This window comes from Heteronotia binoei, chromosome 11 (assembly GCF_032191835.1).
Source record: "Heteronotia binoei isolate CCM8104 ecotype False Entrance Well chromosome 11, APGP_CSIRO_Hbin_v1, whole genome shotgun sequence".
NCBI classification, from domain to species: domain Eukaryota; kingdom Metazoa; phylum Chordata; class Lepidosauria; order Squamata; family Gekkonidae; genus Heteronotia; species Heteronotia binoei.
Genome location: NC_083233.1, coordinates 65,530,916 through 65,549,073, shown reverse-complemented (window position 1 = coordinate 65,549,073; position 18,158 = coordinate 65,530,916). Strand labels below are relative to the sequence as shown.

The following is an 18,158-nucleotide window of genomic DNA, read 5'->3' as shown; positions in this document are numbered from 1 at the left end:
AAGCAGGCTTGGTTGTAGCTTGAGGCAGGGTTCCAGTAGTAGCAGCTGAAGGAAGGGCCTACTAAATGTATCAGCATATTTTGAGATAGAGCAGCTACTAGGAACCAGTGTGGGTGATACACAGTGCCAGCATTCCTGATGGCAATGGCAACAGCACTCCCAACTACATACACTGGCCAGTGCTGTTGAGGAAGGGGTGTAGGTGATGCAGGCAATTTGAACATGGACATTAGGAATGCTTCCAAGCTGGAGAAGAACACACAAACGGATAGGTGCATGCAGGTGTGGGGGTGGAAAGAGTACCGCCCACTTTCCACCCCCATTTTGGCTCAGCATGAGTTTCAGAGAGATTTTTCTAAAAATGAAGTTACTTCAGAAGAGGCAGGTTTGGAGGAGTGCCCTGGAAGTGGCATCACAGGAAAAGGTGGGAGTTTTGGTTCAGTGTGCCCCAGAAGTGACATTACTTGGCCCTTGACCTGGAAGTGACACCACAGGAAATGACATAATTCCTGTCTCAGCTCCACCCCAAAGTCTCCTGGCTCCACCCCCAAATTTTAGTGGGCCACGAAGGAGAAGTGTAAAAATAACTGGGTCACGGGAAATAAAAGTTTGGGAAACCCTGCCTTAGTGGTCTCTCCTCCCATAGACATCTTAGTGTAATAGGCCAAGCTTTTTTCTGCCTTCACAGGATGCTCCTAGCATCTTACTTTAAATTGGGCCCTTGGCCATTACACCTGTAATGTTAGGAAGCCAGAGAACTGTATCTTGAAGAGGTGGTGTGCTGATGTTGCAGCCCAATAAGGAAGCTGTTATGCAGCTTCAAGTTGCAAAGGTGAATTAAATTCCCAACTAGCATCTTTAGGATTGCCAATTGCAAATTGGAACATTCCTGGAGATTTGGGGGCAGAGCCTTAATTGGAATGTGATGCTATGGAGTCCACACTCCGAATCAGCCTTCCCTCCCCAGGAAAAGTGATCTCTATAGTCTGGAGATCAATGGTTATTCTGAAAGATCCCAAGGCCCCATATGGAGGCTTGCAACGCTAAGCATTTTACTTAAATCAAGCCGGAGCCTAACGCAGGAGCTCAGCTTAGTTAAGCCTTAGATTCCTGGGTGTTGGCTTGGACAGTAGCACTCAGGAGTACAAGTGAAGAATCGAATTTTTAAAATGTACTTCTATTTCCAAAACTCCGTGCAAGTGGGAAGCTAGCAAAGAAGCGGGTAGGCTGAACTATATTTCTTCCTGGGCCTTTTATTTTTAATTTTCAAGAAGTCTTTGAATAGGTACAGGATCCAAAAATAGCTTCCTCCGACTTTGCTGTCTGAAATGGTGGAATTCTTTCTACTAAGCCTCTCCCGCAGGGCTAAGGCAAGTCTGATGTAAGTTACTTGCAATGCCTGTAAAGGAGGTTTCGCACACAGGCAACGGAGCGAGGCTCTGTAACGGGCTGTGCCATTGGGGGGAGATCACATGTTGGTTCTCTTTAACAACAACCACCACCACAAAAAAAAATCCTATCAGAAAATCCGTTTAATAGGCAAAGCACCGGCTAAGAAACGTCACCCTTGCCATGTGGGTTTTCTATTTGCAGGGAGTTCTCTCCCACCCTGCCAAAAAGGGGGGACCAATCCAAAAGTGCCACCCCTTCAGTCTGTAGTGGTATAGTCCATCCTACCGCTTCCAAGCCGTTGCATGTGCCAGCCCAGCCTCACTGCAAAATAAAAAGCCACGTGGCAAATTGAGATCTACCGTCGTTCGCACAAAGCAAAAAAGGAAAGGTTGCATATAACAATCGCTTCCGGTTCCCATTTGAACACGACTATCTGCGGGGCGAAAGTATATTTATTATCCGTGACCCTTTCTTTATTCCCCACGGCCACCCCCAAATCTCTCGGCTGTCTTGTTCTTTGCAGCGGCTTGCTCTGCATATTCAAACAAGGAACCAGAAATGCTCGAATTCATTGAGTGCTGTTCCGTCCCCCGTCCCCCTTAGACTTTTCGGTGTTACCACGGCAACCAAAGAACCTTGGGTATGTTTTTCCCATCAGGCAATGCGAGCCACTCCTTCAAACCCTGGCGCACACTCTGATTTTTTCCCCTTTTTTATTGGCGTTGGACTCAAACTTTGTTCTTTTCCTCTTTGGGAAAGAAGGCGAGCTGTTACAGACGGCCACTCTCAGAACTCCTGTCCCATCATACAACGCGGCACAAAAAAGTGACATTCCGCGATGCTATTGGATAGCGTGTCGCTTAGCTACAGAGAGCTCTTCTCTTCTTTTTGTTTGTTTGCTAAATTCCTGTCAGAAACCTGGAAGAGTAGTCGAGAGGGGGAGGTCTTAGGGGCATTCTTACCGGGGGGAGCGATTTGGCTAACCGTCTTTTTTGTTTTGATCTTCCATGATGGTTTCCGTCAGGCATCAGAATAGACAGGCTCAGAATTAGCTGGGGATGTGGTTCTCGGTCGCGGCACATGTGGATGTTCTATCAGGCTGCGGCCCTTGAAACAGTTTTTAAAAAGTAATAAATCGGGGGATAGGTAAAGAGACGGTTTCTCTCCTCCCCCCTCCCCGAATTTGAGACAGGCAGTTCGCAGGACAACGCGGGGTGTGGCGACGGCTGCTGAGGAGAGGAAAGACTCGAGACGACCCCTGTGGTGGTGGGGGTCCTCGCGCGGGGGAGGGGGAGACGCGCGTGCGCGAAGGGGGGGGGAAGCGACGGAAGCCGGGAGGCCGCTTCTGAGGTACTCGTCCCGTCCCTAAAGGGCGTTCGGAGCGGTCCGCGCGTCGGGTTAGGTTAGGTTAAGGCTGGAGTTATGGAGCTGTGGATGTCGTCGGCGACGGCGGCTCTGGCAGGGTGGTCGGGCTGGGGCGGGACGTGGAGGAACGCTTGGGCGGGCTGGCCGGCATGGGAGCTGCTGACCGCCTGCGCCGTGATCGGCGCCCTGGGCTTGCTGCTGCGCTTGTGGGACAGGAGAGCCGGGGGCCGCCGAGGCCTAGAAGCTGGAGCAGGGGCTGCCCCGCCGGGCTCGACTCCTGGGCCTGAGGAGAAGCCCAGCTGCCGGGGGAGTCGCCAAGGTGAGAGAAAGAGGGAGGGGAGGACTGTTGAAGAAGAGGGAACAAAGGCTACCCCCTCAGGCCACACACTCCCCCAAAGAGCAGTCATTCCTTTTTTTCTCCAAGGCTCTTCCTGTGGCTTTCCCTCCCTTCCAAACAGGACAAATCGTGTGTGTATTTGCAATAGCCCTGAGGTCGGTGAGGAAACGAGAACGACAGCCTTAAAGACAGACCAAGTTTCGCACTAGACCAGGGATGGCCAAACTGCGGCTCGGGAGTCACATGTGGCTCTTTCACACATATTGTGTGACTCTCAAAGCGCCCCCCCCCCCCGTCGGCCAGCTTCCTTTCTTTCCACCTCACCTCTCTCCTCTCTCTATTTGCCTTCCTTCCTTCCTTCCTTCCTTCCTTCCTTCCTTCCTTCCTTCCTTCCTTCCTTCCTTCCTTCCTTCCTTCCTTCCTTCCTTCCTTCCTTCCTTCCTTCCTCTGATGTCTTGCAGCTCTCAAACATCTGGCGTTTATTCTGTGTGGGTCTTACATTAAGCAAGTTTGGCCATCCCTGCACTAGACCTTTAATGCTGGTTTAGCCCTGTCCCCAAACTGACATTCTGCAGTAGAATCAGAGAAACCAACTCTTATGATTCTATGGTTTCAGTGTAGAATATCAGCTTGGAGACAGGGCTAAACCAGCATTAAAGGTCTAGAGTGAAATTGGTCTGAGGTTGCTGGCAGAATGGAGCTTTAAGGGAAAAGCTTCAGTCAGTTACAGCAAACTATGATAAGTGCTTAAAAAAAGGAAACTTGTAGTGCCTCAGAAGCTAACAGATAGAAGATAGCAGACGTTTTAGTGGACAAGAACCCTGTGTAGGCTCAACCCCACATAAACTTCTGTCACAATAAATCTGTTCGTGAAGGGGCTGTAAGAATCTCTTAGTTCCCCCCTTCTTTTAAGGAGTGCATCCTTGCCCATAATATAACATGCTGATTTATCTTAGGGCTGCAGTGTTAAATGAGGTTTAGGTTGGAAACCTTTTTATCTATTAAAGAGGAACCCCAATTAATCGGGTCATCAGTTGTTTTTTTTTAAGTATTTTTACCAGAGACTATAGATAGCAAATGTTGCCAGAGACAAGGTATTTCCTCCTCTCTTTTACATATGAGATTATGCTTGCTGTGTCAGATGTGTGTGTAATCTTAGCTGAAGCATGGCTTTTGCTTCAGAGCCATCAGGATCATGTCCCATTGAACAAAATGAGATGTGTTTCAAAATGAATATTATTATACTTTGAAAAAGTTTTAGGTCAGAGTTATTTGGACCAGTTCCCTTTGAATGAGAACGCACTGAAGACTTATTTATTATTTTATTTATTTTTTTGAATTTTTTGTACTTGCTTTATTTATACCATTTTTGTACTTGCTTTATTTGTAAATATGTAAGTAGAGCAGAGATGGAGGCAAACATGGGAACACATTCACTGCCCTGCATCAGATCCCCAGAGAGAGATGTTGCACTCCAGAGGTATTTCAGGCAACTCCCTGCTGCTCCTTTCTGTTGTCTGTGTGGTTTCGTGTGTTCCAAACTCAGATTCTCTTTATATATGCCACTCTTAACCTGTCATCTCTGCTTCTTGGAGGTACCAGCTTCTCTGACTTCTGATATGATAGAGCCACTGGCAGACCATCATCTAAGAATTAACTCCCACTTGGGGAAATACATTTGTTGAGAAACATAGATCTTGACTCCTAACAGGTGTATTCTTTAGGCCAACCTACTCACACTGATTTCACAGCAGTATGTGTAAGACTTGAGTAAAAAAAAAATTAATAAAATCATATTCCTGTTGTTAGTACTGCTCTAAGTTTTGGAAAATCTGCTTGGAGACTGGTTTGAGTATGTGTGTGTATATATAGCAGGTGCCCTTTTATCTTAGAATTTTAGTACTTACCAAGACAGTAGTTCTGATTGCTAGTTATACTCATGATTTGGGGCTCTTACGCACAGAATTTTATGAGAATGACATCGAACTTGTTCTTGAATTGCAAGCAGCTGCTGTAGCATCCCTAAAAAAAGCTTCCTCCTTGCTTACCATGTTTATTCTATTTTAAAATGCTTCTTTCATATCTAAGACGAAACCTCAGTCCAAATGATATCACTGTTTTGGAGAGCTAGGGTAAGGGAACAGTTAGTCCAGTGAACTAACTGAGGTTATGCTGCATGGTATTTGTGGAGGTATGCTGAGGTTGCTGCATGGTATTTGCAGAGTCACATCAGAAAGGAATGCAGAGTAACACCCCACTGTGTTAGCAGTCAGACCCCTCCTGCAGAAGGGGAGTTAGTGTCAGAGAGAAAGGAGAACGCCCTTCATACTAATATCACCTACAGAAACCATACACTTCTTGGCCTGAAATGTCACACAAAATAGATGCCAGCAAGGGTCAAACCAGAGACAGCCCTGGGAAAATTCCTGGTTTTTGAAGGTGAAGTCAATGCTCAGTTGGCTTAACACTTCTCTACACTCCCTTAAAGAGATGTCTAACAAAGGAACAAAGGGTTTCCCAGGAAAACTCTGAACTAACTTTCATCCTAACCCTTTTAACGCTGATTTACAGCTGTCTAATACCATTTACAACAACTTGGTTATTTCCTATCCAGCAACTGCAGAGTCATCAAGCAGCCTTTAGCTCCCCATATACAGGCATCCAGAAATATTTATACTTTTTGTCTACCTCAGGAAGATGAAACAAGTTTCTCACAATTCTTTGATTCTCCAGACAAACCCACCAAGGTGTTGTTTGGAGGGTGATCATGTTAGCAGAGCTCCAGGGAATAACTTTCCTATATAAAGCTCACAGTCCCTCTGTGTGTGTTCTTGGCCACACTTCCACTCTGTGGGTTGTCTTCTCCTGTGAAATGCTAGCCATTTTATATGCTTCCTCCAGAACCTCTGCAGATTGGTAAATATTACCCTTCTCCCCAAAAAAAGTTTCCCTCTTTCCTCCATGATTTCCTCTTAATTAGCTTTTGTATGTGTTTCTGTCTGTGTGTAGCCCTTTTACTTTTCTTTCAATAAAGAGCCTTTCCAGTTGAACATCTGCTTGGCTTACCTGAGTGTTCTCTAAGGGAAATTCCTAGCATACCTTGGTGGAGATCCCAAGTTTCCTGCCTCTTACTCTGTCTCCATTAAAGCTAACTTTCCCCAACTAATTAGGAGACCTCCTTTCTGTGAAACATCTGAATTTAGAACCTCCTGCACAAATTGTAGATAATGTCTGTTGCTGGAATATACCCAATGCTGGCCATAATATGCGGTATTGTAACAACTTCATGAAATCTAGACAGTTATTGTTATAGGCCAGTTCTGTGCCTGTCTGCTTGGTAGCAAGTCTCACAGAGTTCAGTGGGACTTACTCCCAAGCTAAGGTGCTTAGATTGTCAACCCTGGATGCTTTAAAGGACTCAATAACAGTATAACTTCTGGTGAGGTGCCCGTGCTGCTGAACCCTTATGTTTTGCAGAGAATGGAGGAGCATTTTAGGACACCCTCAATTTCAGGTACAGCGATGCTGGATTGCAATACTGCTCAGATTGAAATGAGAATGTGCATTAGAATGTTTGAAAAATTTCCCGTGGGAGAGTAAAATGATGTAGTGTTTTGTTCTAAAAACAGAGCTAATTGGTTGAACTGTAGAATATATCTTGTGTTCTTACATTCTACTTATGTTTTGGTTATGTCCATCTCTTTCAAATACTCTTTTCTGGTTTTCCCCCTTACATCCTTTTATGGTTTGTTGATTGCTTCTGATTCATTCTATTTTTAAGTAGGGAAGGAGAAGTAGATGCTCAAGCTTCTTGCCAGATGCTTCATGACTAAGATCTGAAATGACGCTCAGTAGGCTTGCTGCTAACATTAGATGCTGTGCTAAATGGAGAGAGTTGAGAGCACTGCTGTTGGGCTTATCTGATTTTCCATGTCCATATAAATATTCTATGTTCGTGTTTTAGCTGCAGCATACACAGTTGCTTTGCTTATCCAAGGAAGACACTTATCTTTGTATCCTCAAAGCCAAGTTCCTTAATGCACTGAGCTGACTAATGCAGTCTTCAGGAGTATCGACATCATGAACCTCTTGTTATGTAGTATGGCCTATCTGCTTTTTACCTAGGGGAAACTGAATCTTCAGAGTACCGTTCTAGTTATACAGGTTTTTAAAACAAGTAGTTGTTCTGTGCAGTTTTGGGAAATAATTATGTGGAGCATTTTCTGGGACCTGGTATTTTATTCCAGAATGGCAACCCTGTCATTCTGTTGCAGCCACAGCAAAAAAGAAATGGTGATACTTTAAATATTATCATGTTTATTGTGTGGTATAAACGCTTATGGGCCACAGTTTTTAAGTTGCAGCATGACTGTCTTGCTTAGTCTTTTTGATAGGTGCTGAATGGAACTACTGGGCATTTTAAAAAAAAGTGCCTCTTAAATATCTTTCAGTGTAAAATATCCAGTTGGTGCATGACACTAAAAGAGACAGAACTTCTTGCTTCCAGATAATCTTAGGATCTCCTGTTTATTTTACACACAATGTCATATGAAAATAATTAATTACCCAGTTGGTCTGCAGATAAAACATTTATTATATTAAATTATTTCTGTACCTCTTTTCTATGTTCAAGTGAACCTATGAAGTGTTTATCTTATGTATCATGATTTGCACGTGAATAAGAAGCTAAGCAGATTTTCTCCTGAGCCTTTGAGGTGATGTCATTTGTATGGGGAATGTAAAATAAAAGTTAAACTTTCTGGTTCTGATTGCCCGAAAATAAAAAAAAAAATTAGATCATCTCAGTTCCAAACACTGATAGTCACTAGTTGGTCTTGTTGATAGTTAACATTCCTAAATTGGTAGTGAACGTTCCAAAATTGAGATCATATAGGTACAGATCATGTTTAAATCTAGTTGCACAGTGTTCTTACCTGATGTTGGGTTAAATGGTGCATATATTATTAATCCAAATTTTTGTTTACAGAGCAGAATTGCCAGTGCTCTAGAATGCTAAAAGGTGATTACGAAGATACCACAAAGCCTCTGATCCATACTTTTAAGCGTACTTTCTGTTCTGAAAGAACATCTCATTTTCCCTGTAGCAAGAGATGGCACTAGAGAGGGAACTTTGATATGACAATTAGAGATTGTGCTCAATGACTGATCTTAAATTTATGCTGACTGCATAGATGAAATTAGCAGAGGAGGTTAATGCTAGGAACTGAGTCCTGTCTTGCGCCCCCTCACCTCTGAGAGTGCTTGTTTTGAACATATGAAATCACCATTAAATTTGTTCCATCCTGTTGGCACCTTCAACACAATGCCTCTTGTTTGCTTCAGCATGTGGTTACCCTGGAAGTATTTCTTGTTTTAAGGCATGTCCTGCAATATGCAGCCATGTAGGTGTCTTCAGTCGCAATTAAAAACATGAAGCAGAATTAACCATAGAGTAGCAGTAACACAGTATCCATTGCATAAAACTGCCAGCTGTAGTAAGGAGCTAAAAAGAACATAAAAACAAAAGTAATACAAGGGTGGATGATGCAAATCAGAAATTGGGACTGAAAGTGCAGTTGCTACGTCTCAGTGTTTGCTTTTAAAATGGTGGGCGTTCTCATTTTGATCGTTATGAAAAAAATAGAGAAGTTATGAACGTGGTGACCCAGAGCAACTGCTTGCTGGATGCTTGTTGCCTCTCAGACGTGGCCATCTCTGTACTTAACTACCAGATGGGCATTGTGAGGACTTTTGTAAGGAGCTCCATATCCTGGCAGCTGATAAATTTTCCCCCCCTTGTGACTTGCAGGTAGCAAAAAGTATTCTCTAGGGTTGCTTTCAGCAGCACTGTCTTTATGCCTGGCTTTAATAAGATGCTTGAGCAGCTGGGTGAGAGAAGATGCAGCACCTGTGCATGCAGACCTGAAAGTTCTTAAAACAGGGGAAGAACTTCCCAGAGAAGCGCGCATGAATGTAATGTGCCAAAGGGTTTTTTATTGGAGACATTTTAGTTTTCTGTTCTTTCTGTTTTTGGAGGGGTTTAAGGCTTACCATTGGATCATATAATCTTAATTGCCTCTTCACTTTTAAATATATGCCCTGGAATAAGACCAGACAACCTGTATTTAAGGAAGTTCTTTAATACTCATCCTCAGTCTTAAAATACAGTGTTAGGGATGGGCCTTGGTGTCGATGATTCACTTGGATTTTTTTCCCTCCCTGGTTCTAGGGGTAATAACAATGGATAACATATTGTCACGCCTGAAGCAGCTAACTCCTGATGAGCTGAGAGAAGAAATTGTCAAGGCAGGACAGAAATGTGGTCCTATTACACTAACCACTAGGTCAATTTTTGAAAAAAGACTGGCCCAGTCACTGTGGGAAGAGCAAGGAGAGGCATCTGTTTCAAACGGAACTGCAACAGCTGATAATGGCCAGTTAGAAACCAACAAGCCTCCTGTGAGTCAAAATGGTCATGTAGGCTCTTCTGAAGATGCTGATTTTGGGTACAGTATGGGTTTAAACCCACCAGAAGAGGAAGCCCTAATGCGTAAGATGGGTCCTGGATCCAGTGATGAAGCTGCTGGAGCTGATTCTCCAACAAGTTCACAGACTCCTTCTAAGGAACCTCAGCAATACTATGGAGTATGTCCAGTTTATGATGATATATTGGCGAGAAATGGTAATATATTTTTTGTTTCTGGCAATATAATGCTGTTAAGCTAAAGATAGCGTGTACACTAAAGGAAACTCTGAGAAGCTTCAGATGACTTATGCTTTTTAGCATTTCTGATGAATGTGATCTGTGCTGTTGCTATAAGTTGTTCCTTGATTAACTCTCAAAATTAAAATTTATGACATATATTTAAAATATTAAACGTTGAGGATTTGGTAGATAAGTGACTTACTAATGACATGGCTTAAAACCGTTCTATTTGTTAACTGAACTAGAGACTCAGTGTGATGTGATGATTAGAGGGTCAGGCTAGGAGCTGGGAAACCAAGTTCCAAATCTGCCATGGGAGCTTGCTAGGTGATCTTGGGCCAATCACACACTCTCGGCCTAGCCTACCTTACAGGGTTGTTGGGAAGATAAAATGGAGGAGAGAACAATGTAAACAGCTTTCAGTCTTGTGTAGAAAAGCTGGGTAGAAATGAAGTAGGTAAATGAATAAATGAAAAGAAATTCTGGTAATCAAGCCATTTTCAACATGTATTGCAAAGATCTGTAATTATGAGAAATAGGAAACGACTTTTGCCCTTTCAAGAAGATGTGGTGTAGTGAAGTGTAATCCCTGACAACCACAGGTTAATGGCTCTTAGGACAGACTCAGAATTGAGACTAATCACAACTGTACCCGTCATTTTTTGTGGGGATGAATTTTGAAGCAGTGGAAGTGGTGAATCCTTTTTTTAGATGGTTCATCCTACAGCGTGTAAATACATGTTGGACAACTTTCACAAGAATATCAAATGTGAACTTCTCTAAAGAATTCACCTTATTTTCCTCGATGAATGGTGATTAATCTTTGGCTAAGATGCTGTGAACAGGAATCATTAGCCAAATTGTTTCTGTACTTTTTAATGATTGCTTAATAATTCATTAACTTATTTTCGACGGTGTGCTCCCATCCCAGTTTTTATACTGTGCTGGTGGCTTGCCTTGACTCTCGTGGATGAGTACCTAGGTAAAGGACCCTTTTTTGTGGGGGGGAGTACCTTCTGTAGAAAAGATGATTACAGCAGGATCTATAACCTCAATATGAGTTTAGGTGCATATAGGAAGTCAGGCCAAAGAGGTAGAAGGTGCAGGTAACTATGCAAGTTCTAAGCTAAGGGTCAGCCAACTCATTCTGCCCTTTGCCTTGATTATCAGTGCTTGGACAAACTATTTTTTGCTTTCATGGAAGTCCCTAAATTCTTCCATGCAGGCGCTTGAAAGTTGACCCATTTTACTCTTGTTCATTTCCTATTTCTTAATCTGGTTTCTGATTATGCTGTGGAGCATGGGCAAGCAGGAGATATAATGGTTTGTCAGACTAAGCATCCATAAGCCCAGTGTAACTCAGGTGAAAGAAATGCCTCAGCCTCTTTTTCACATCCAGTTAAACACAAATGTAGCAGGGAGATGGGGGTCTTATCGGCTTAGGCTGTCCCCCCCCCCCAGATGCCTGTCCCGTGTGCAGCTGCAGGTTGCTAGAATTAACTGAGAATGGAGGAGATCGTCTTTTTTTGTGCACTGGCACAATAAACATTGTTCAGCATGAAAACGGAAACTTGGTTTCTCAAGAATCAGTGCTTATTTTTGGAGCAGATTGTGTTGGCAGTTCTTGTACTAAAAATACAGATTGCTGTGTTTGGTATGACCATGAAATGGAGTGCATGTGTATATACATCAGCAGTAACTAGGTGTGATATAGTGCTGTGTTTCAGTACTGATAATGCTACCAAGATTACCTTGAGTAAGGTAAAAGTGAAATAATTTGGAAGGGAGACTTGCCCTTTGTCGCAGCGATTGTTTTCTTGCTGATGGGAAAAGGACAAGGGATTGCATCATAGCCTTGATGAGGATAATTCCTATCAAGCAAAGTTTTGTGTCAAAGGAACACTGCTGTACACTTCTTGCACTCCTTGGCCTCTTTCTAGCTGAAGACCCTGGCAAATTTGCAGAGATGTGACAGGACAGTGAACCAAACTAGGTTTTGTTATTTTGCTTCTTGGTTTCAGCCTCTTCCCTGAGAGTAAGTCAGTTTGAAAGCTGGTTTGCATATCTTCTTCTGCAGATTGCTGTGGTGCTAGGTAGTCAAGCTGAATTTGGAAGCAAAGCTTACAAGGCCAGATCTGTTGAACTTGTGTGACCTTGGCAACTGTAGTCATGGAGAAAAATTAATTTGGTTTTATTGTTTTCTGTTCTAGAGAGAGTGCATGTGTATGAGGATAAAAAGGAAGCTTTGCAAACTGTTAAAATGATAAAAGGCTCACGATTTAAAGCTTTCTCAAACAGAGAAGATGCAGAGAAATTTGCTAAAGGAATATGTGATTATTTCCCCTCTCCAACCAAGTCCTCTTTAGCCTTGTCTCCTGTGAAAGTTTGCTCAGTTTTTAACAGAGGTAAGTGGAAGCTTAAATATGGTCCAATTCTGAAGCCTTTTAAATTACTTTCATGCTTGAGTCTGTTGTAATTACTTCAAGCATTGCCTCCAGCCCTTGAAAGCAATTTTGAAATGTCTTCTGATATAGAGCATGTGAATCCCTGTGTAAATGAAAAGACCTTAAATATTCTTGGTTTTTAAATTAGTTCTAGTTAAAGTATCTGGTCTATTTCTTTCTCTCTTGTTTGAAGAAAATATGTTTGAGTTTTATAATGCAAGTACAGAGTGAGGGATCTGGAAGAGGCTGCATTTTGGAAATCATAGCACTGATTCTCCCCTTTCAGGATTTCATAATCTTTTAGGGTTTTGAAGAGGTAGAGTTTTTTTCCCCTCTCCTTTGCTGTTTTCTTTTAACTGGCAGTCAGTGGTTCTCAACTGTCCATCCTTTCTCAATCTTTCCCAGTCCTCAACATGCAGGTTTTTGAAAGCATTTTTATTTTTCATTAATTTAATCTTATTTTCCTGCATTCTTGGAGTACTGCAAGTAACTGGAGGTGTCTGCCCTTTCTGGGGTTGCCAGTTTTGCTTCTTTCATTATCTATGCAGTGTCCTGCTTCTTTACTTCCAGTCCTCCTCCAAGAATCCTTTCTCTAGCTGATAAAGACTTCCTCAGGTTAAGTGACTCTTCCTCCACTTTAGTTGAAGGAAAGATCTTTATGCTGAAGGAAGGCTTCAAACTGTTCTCAGTGAAGTTGTGGGATAGGGGTAGAATCCACAACCCTTGAAAAGACTTGACAGCCTCCTACAGCTAGATTCCATCAGCAATAATATATATATATATTTAAAATTTTTATAGATGGGTTATGCTCTCCTGAGATGGAAACAGTTAGTAAAGAGAGAGCCAACAGTTTTAAAAGTCCCCGTACACAGGATCTGACTGCCAAACTTCGGAAAGCTGTTGAGAAAGGAGATGAAACTGCATTCTTGGAACTTATCTGGAGTAATCCTCGCTATCTCATTGGTTCTGGAGACAACCCAACAATTGTCCAGGTAAAGCTGTTGTCCATCTTGCATGCATACTGATATTACACTGGCCCTGAGAAGAGGATTTTACTCTTAGGACCTAAACTGGAAGGTATATATTTGCAATATTAGTATTTCCTGTATATGTAATTGCTGCTGACATAAGGCCAGATACATTTGTGACCTTCCAAAACAATTGTGTCATTCATTTCCAGATTTGAATATTTTGAGTCCTATATTGTTTATTGCTTTGCAAGTGTAGCAGGGACTTTGTTGTAAGTTGTAATTTCTACTATTTGACCTCTGAAGAAGGCCTCTGCAGGCCGAAATGGATCAGGTCATGTATGGTTCTTTCGTGTGCATTTGTCAATTTGATGATTTTGGGCCCCTACAAGGTTTTTATATGTTTTTGTAATAAACATATGTACTTTTGTGTATAACTATTGATGTTTTTTAACTTTTGGCCCCTTACTAGTATTCTAAACTTCCTTTGGATGTCCATCTTGTTTTTGCCAAAGTGCAAAGATAAGTAAGTATCTTCTGGACTTGAAAATAGCCAAAATAAAAAAGAGGCCTTTAAGTAAGGGAGACAAAAAGTTTTTTCCAAGTGAGTCTAACCTGCGGTAGAAGTTACATGAATGCATCCAAGTGTTTTGTTCATTTTTTTCACTGACGGTGAGAACTGGCTTGTAACTTTAAAATTGGAGCTGAAAATAAGATGATTGTCTCTAAGGCCATTTGTCACAAACTGCTTTGGGATGCTTTTGTAGTTTGGAAATAAAATATGTCTGTTGCTAGGGTCAGAATGATGAGTTTTTACTGAAATGACTCCATCCCAGTGACAGAGCACTGCCTATTAAGTAAAGCAACAAGACCAGAGGGCTTAATTTGGCTCCTCTTTGAGTGGCATGATAAACCTTGGCATTATAGTGACGGCCTGTTACTTTATAGTGTTCAGACCAGAATTATTGGTTAATGTAACATGCCTTTGCATATAAAAGGCCAGAAAACAATGAGTTGAAGTTCAAAGCAGCTGTATAAGGTGTTCACAATTCTACCAAAAAACAGTCCTGCTAAAGCAACAGCTTAGTTTCTTTCATGAATTGGTTCCAAACTACCAAGAGTGGAATGAAGATCTTGGACCAAATTTTTGCCTCCTCTGCTTTCTGCAGCCTCTCAAGAAAGACAAGGGAAGAACCGCTTCTTGCAGCAAGTACAGGCAAACTGACTGTCACAAAATGTAGGAATAGAATATTTGCCATGATGGCTAGATGGGACCTCTGGGTTCAAAGACAGAGAATGCCTCTGATTGTCTGTGCTGAGAACAGTCTGTGGGCAGGGGCTATGAGCCTGTTTGTGAGCTTTCTTGTAGGTCTGACTGGCAGCTGTTCAAATCACAATGCTGGGCCATTGCCTGATCCAGGATAGCTATTCTCCTTATGTTCTTCACCCCTCAAACAATTGGGTGATAATGTGAAGATGGAACATGGGGTCTAAATGAGGACATAAGAGAAGCCATGTTGGATCGGGCCAATGGCCCATCCAGTCCAACACTCTGTGTCACATAGTGACCAAAAAACTCAAGGGCCATCAGGAGGTCCATCAGTGGGGCTAGGACACTAGAAGTCCTCACACTGTTGCCCCTCCCAAGCACCAATAATACAGAGCATCACTTGCCCCAGACAGAGAGTTCCAACAATATGCTGCGGCTAATAGCCACTGATGGATCTCTGCTCTATATATTATCCAATTCCCTCTTGAAGCTTGCTATGCTTGTAGCTGCCACCGCCTCATTAGGAATTGGTGGAAGCTGCACACCTCCCACTCTTCTGCCAACTCTTGCCCTATTCATGCAAGAGTAGTGGTGGTGGTGGGGATTTCGATCAGTTCTCATTGGAGTCCCCCTCTTCATGTCATATAGAATCAGAGAATCGTATTTCGCACAGAGGATTCCCTTTCAGGGGTGGTTGTTTGAGAGACTGTAGCAGGAAGGGGACAAAATCTTTTCTGTGACCTTTGCTTGCAGTATTTTTAATCTAACTGACAATCTGTAGGATTGCTTTAACTTTTTAAAAACCAAGCAGTAGACAAGTTTCACCTTTAAGTCCAACTAAGTTTTATTCAGAATGTAAGCTTTCATATGCTCTTAAGCAGTCTGCTTAAGAGCATACGAAAGCTTACATTCTGAATAAAACTTGGCCTTAAAAGTGCAACTTGTCTACTGCTTTGTTCTATAGCTTCAGACCAACAAGGCTGCCCACTTGGATCTATTTTTTTAAAACCATACAACTCTTTCCTGTGATTGAACTGGAGAAGTTGTATACATACCATCTGAAGGGAACAGCCATCCACACTCATAACCATGAGAAAAACCCAACTTTTGTTGGACTTAAAACATTTCCCCTCAGACTTGTCCAATGTTCCATGGCGTTGTTACTCCTGGATAATGGTGGCATCTAATTAAATTTGCTGTTTTTAATGCAGTGGACCCAAACTGCTAGCATAGAGTTGTTAATTGGAACAAAAGGTTTTCTAATTGGTAGTGCTAGTGATCTTAAACCTCATAGTCTTAGCACAGCATTCTGTTATGTGACTCTGCAGATTCTAAAACAAGTTCCACTGTGCAGTTTTGATGCGCTGTCATCAGATTTAAAAAGATGACTTCTATATTTTGATGCCAAATAGGGAGCAGATTGTTAGACTTTATGTATGGTGAATATCTGTCTTCTTTTGTAGGAAGGCTGCAGGTACAATGTCATGCATGTGGCAGCCAAGGAGAATCAGGCTGGTATCTGCCGGTTGCTGTTGGACACTTTGGAAAATCCTGAATTTATGCGGATGATGTATCCGGATGATGATATGATCATGTTACAGAAGCGTATCAGATACATAGTTGACCTCTATCTTAATACACCAGATAAAATGGTTCGTTTTAAAATTTTTATTCTACCTCACCTTTCCCCACAATGGGGACCCAAAGCAGCTTAGATTATTCTTCTCTCTTCCATTTTATACCCACAACAACCATGTGAGGTAGAAGAAGAAGATAGAAGAAGAAGATATTGGATTTATATCCCGCCCTCCACTCCGAAGAGTCTCAGAGCGGCTCACAATCTCCTTTATCTTCCTCCCCCACAACAGACACCCTGTGAGGTGGGTGGGGCTGGAGAGGGCTCTCACAGCAGCTGCCCTTTCAAGGACAACCTCTGCCAGAGCTATGGCTGTCCCAAGGCCATGCCAGCAGGTGCAAGTGGAGGAGTGGGGAATCAAACCCGGTTCTCCCAGATAAGAGTCTGCACACTTAACCACTACACCAAACTGGCTCTACACCAAACTGGTAGGGGTTAGGTTGAGAGTGTGGGACTGGACCAAGGGCACACTCAGAAAGCATCTGGTGGAATGGCCTTGGGTCAGCCGTAGCTCTCGCAGGAGTTGTCCTTGAAAGGGCAGCTTCAGGGAGAGCTCTCACAGCCTCATCTACCTCACAGGGTGTCTGTTGTGGGGGAGAGGAAGGTAAAAGAGATTGTGACTGCTCTGAGACTCTGAGATTCAGAGTAAAAGGCAGGATATAAATCCAATATTTTCTTCTTCCATGGCAGAACAGAAATTAAAACCTGGGTTTCCCAGATCCTAGTCGGACACTCTTAACCACTAACACCACACATGCTCTTTTTTAGTGTCCTGCTGTTAAGACTATTAAAGCAGCAATGAAAGAATGTGCTGCAATACATATTTTAGACTGTTCTGGGCGTGTGTAATTGAAAGTGTGTTTATTGAAATCAGTATAATTCACTGCTGTATAATACAGTTTAATTGTATTCATACAGTGCTTTTCTCCCCAGTGGTAGTTTCTAACATAACATAACAGAGTAGTTTCTAACATAGTTCTCCCCTCCTCCATTTTATCCTCCCAACAGGCAAGCCTGTGAAGTAAGGTTAGGCTAAGAAAGACTGACTGGCCCAAGGTATGCCAGTGAGCTTCCATGGCATGAGTGGGAATTCGAACCCAGGTTTCCCAGATGCTAGTCTGACATTCTAATCACTACACCATGCAGGATGTTTATTCTGGACAGGCATTGCAGTTTCTTTCTTTTGGGGGGGTGTACAGAAAAGGGGGTATGGGAAAATATAAATTCATCTAAGTTATGATCAGATATTATGTACAACAAGTATGTGTTTCAGATAAAGAAATAGATAATAAATCATCATTAACACAGTTTTCTGGAATGAGTTCTCTCTTTTAAAAAATAAATTTATACCAAGAATGACCAAACTTGCTTAACATAAGAGCCACATAGAATAAATGTCAGATATTTGAAAGCCACAAAACATAAACATCGGAGGAAGGAAGGAAGGAAAATGGATGGGGAAGGTGGAGGTGAAAAGAAAGCATCTTTAACTTCAAATGCATTCTCAAAGCTTCTGGCTGGCTTAGCATGGAGAAGTGATTTAAAGAGAGAAATGCCTTCTCCAAGTCAGCCAATGGGGCAGTGGGGGCTTTGAGAGCCACACTGTGTGTGAAAGCCATATGTGGCTCCTGAGCCACAGTTTGGGCACCCCTGGTTTATACCATCTTTAACAGTTAAACAGATTCCATCTTTAACAGTTAAATAACATCTCAACAGCAGAACAAATTTCTGCACTGAGTTTAAATCATCCTTAAAACCTGTATATTAAATTAATCATTTGTCAGATTCTAAGACTTATTCTTACTAAATACTTAAATGCTAGTGGAAGATTAAAACTATATGCTAATAAATAGATTGCTAATAAAAAGATTAAAACTATAACCAATACCTTCATTTCCTTTAATATAATATTCAGATAATTTCATATATAGAAGCAGATATTTGAACATCATTATTATAGTGTTCCAGAATGCATTCTCTCTTTAGAAGAATAGACAAAAACTTTCCTAATATTAGTGATAATCTGTTAACAATAAAAGG

The 18,158-nt window shown here is 42.1% G+C and overlaps 1 protein-coding gene across 2 annotated transcripts in view; it reads left to right on the top strand.

The window, feature by feature from the left end:
* Positions 1–2,712: 2,712 nt before the first annotated feature.
* Positions 2,713–18,158, top strand: part of ANKLE2 (ankyrin repeat and LEM domain containing 2) — a 29,122-nt gene continuing 13,676 nt past the window's right edge. The window contains exons 1-5 of one of the 2 annotated variants that reach the window (XM_060249281.1): positions 2,713–2,742; positions 9,324–9,776; positions 12,011–12,205; positions 13,043–13,236; positions 15,946–16,134. In XM_060249281.1, the coding sequence (XP_060105264.1) occupies positions 9,335–9,776; positions 12,011–12,205; positions 13,043–13,236; positions 15,946–16,134 (1,020 nt within the window). In that variant the 5' untranslated portion in view covers positions 2,713–2,742; positions 9,324–9,334. Of the gene's footprint in view, positions 2,743–2,792; positions 3,077–9,323; positions 9,777–12,010; positions 12,206–13,042; positions 13,237–15,945; positions 16,135–18,158 lie in introns of those variants that run through there. The other variant, XM_060249280.1, reaches the window with a different exon arrangement.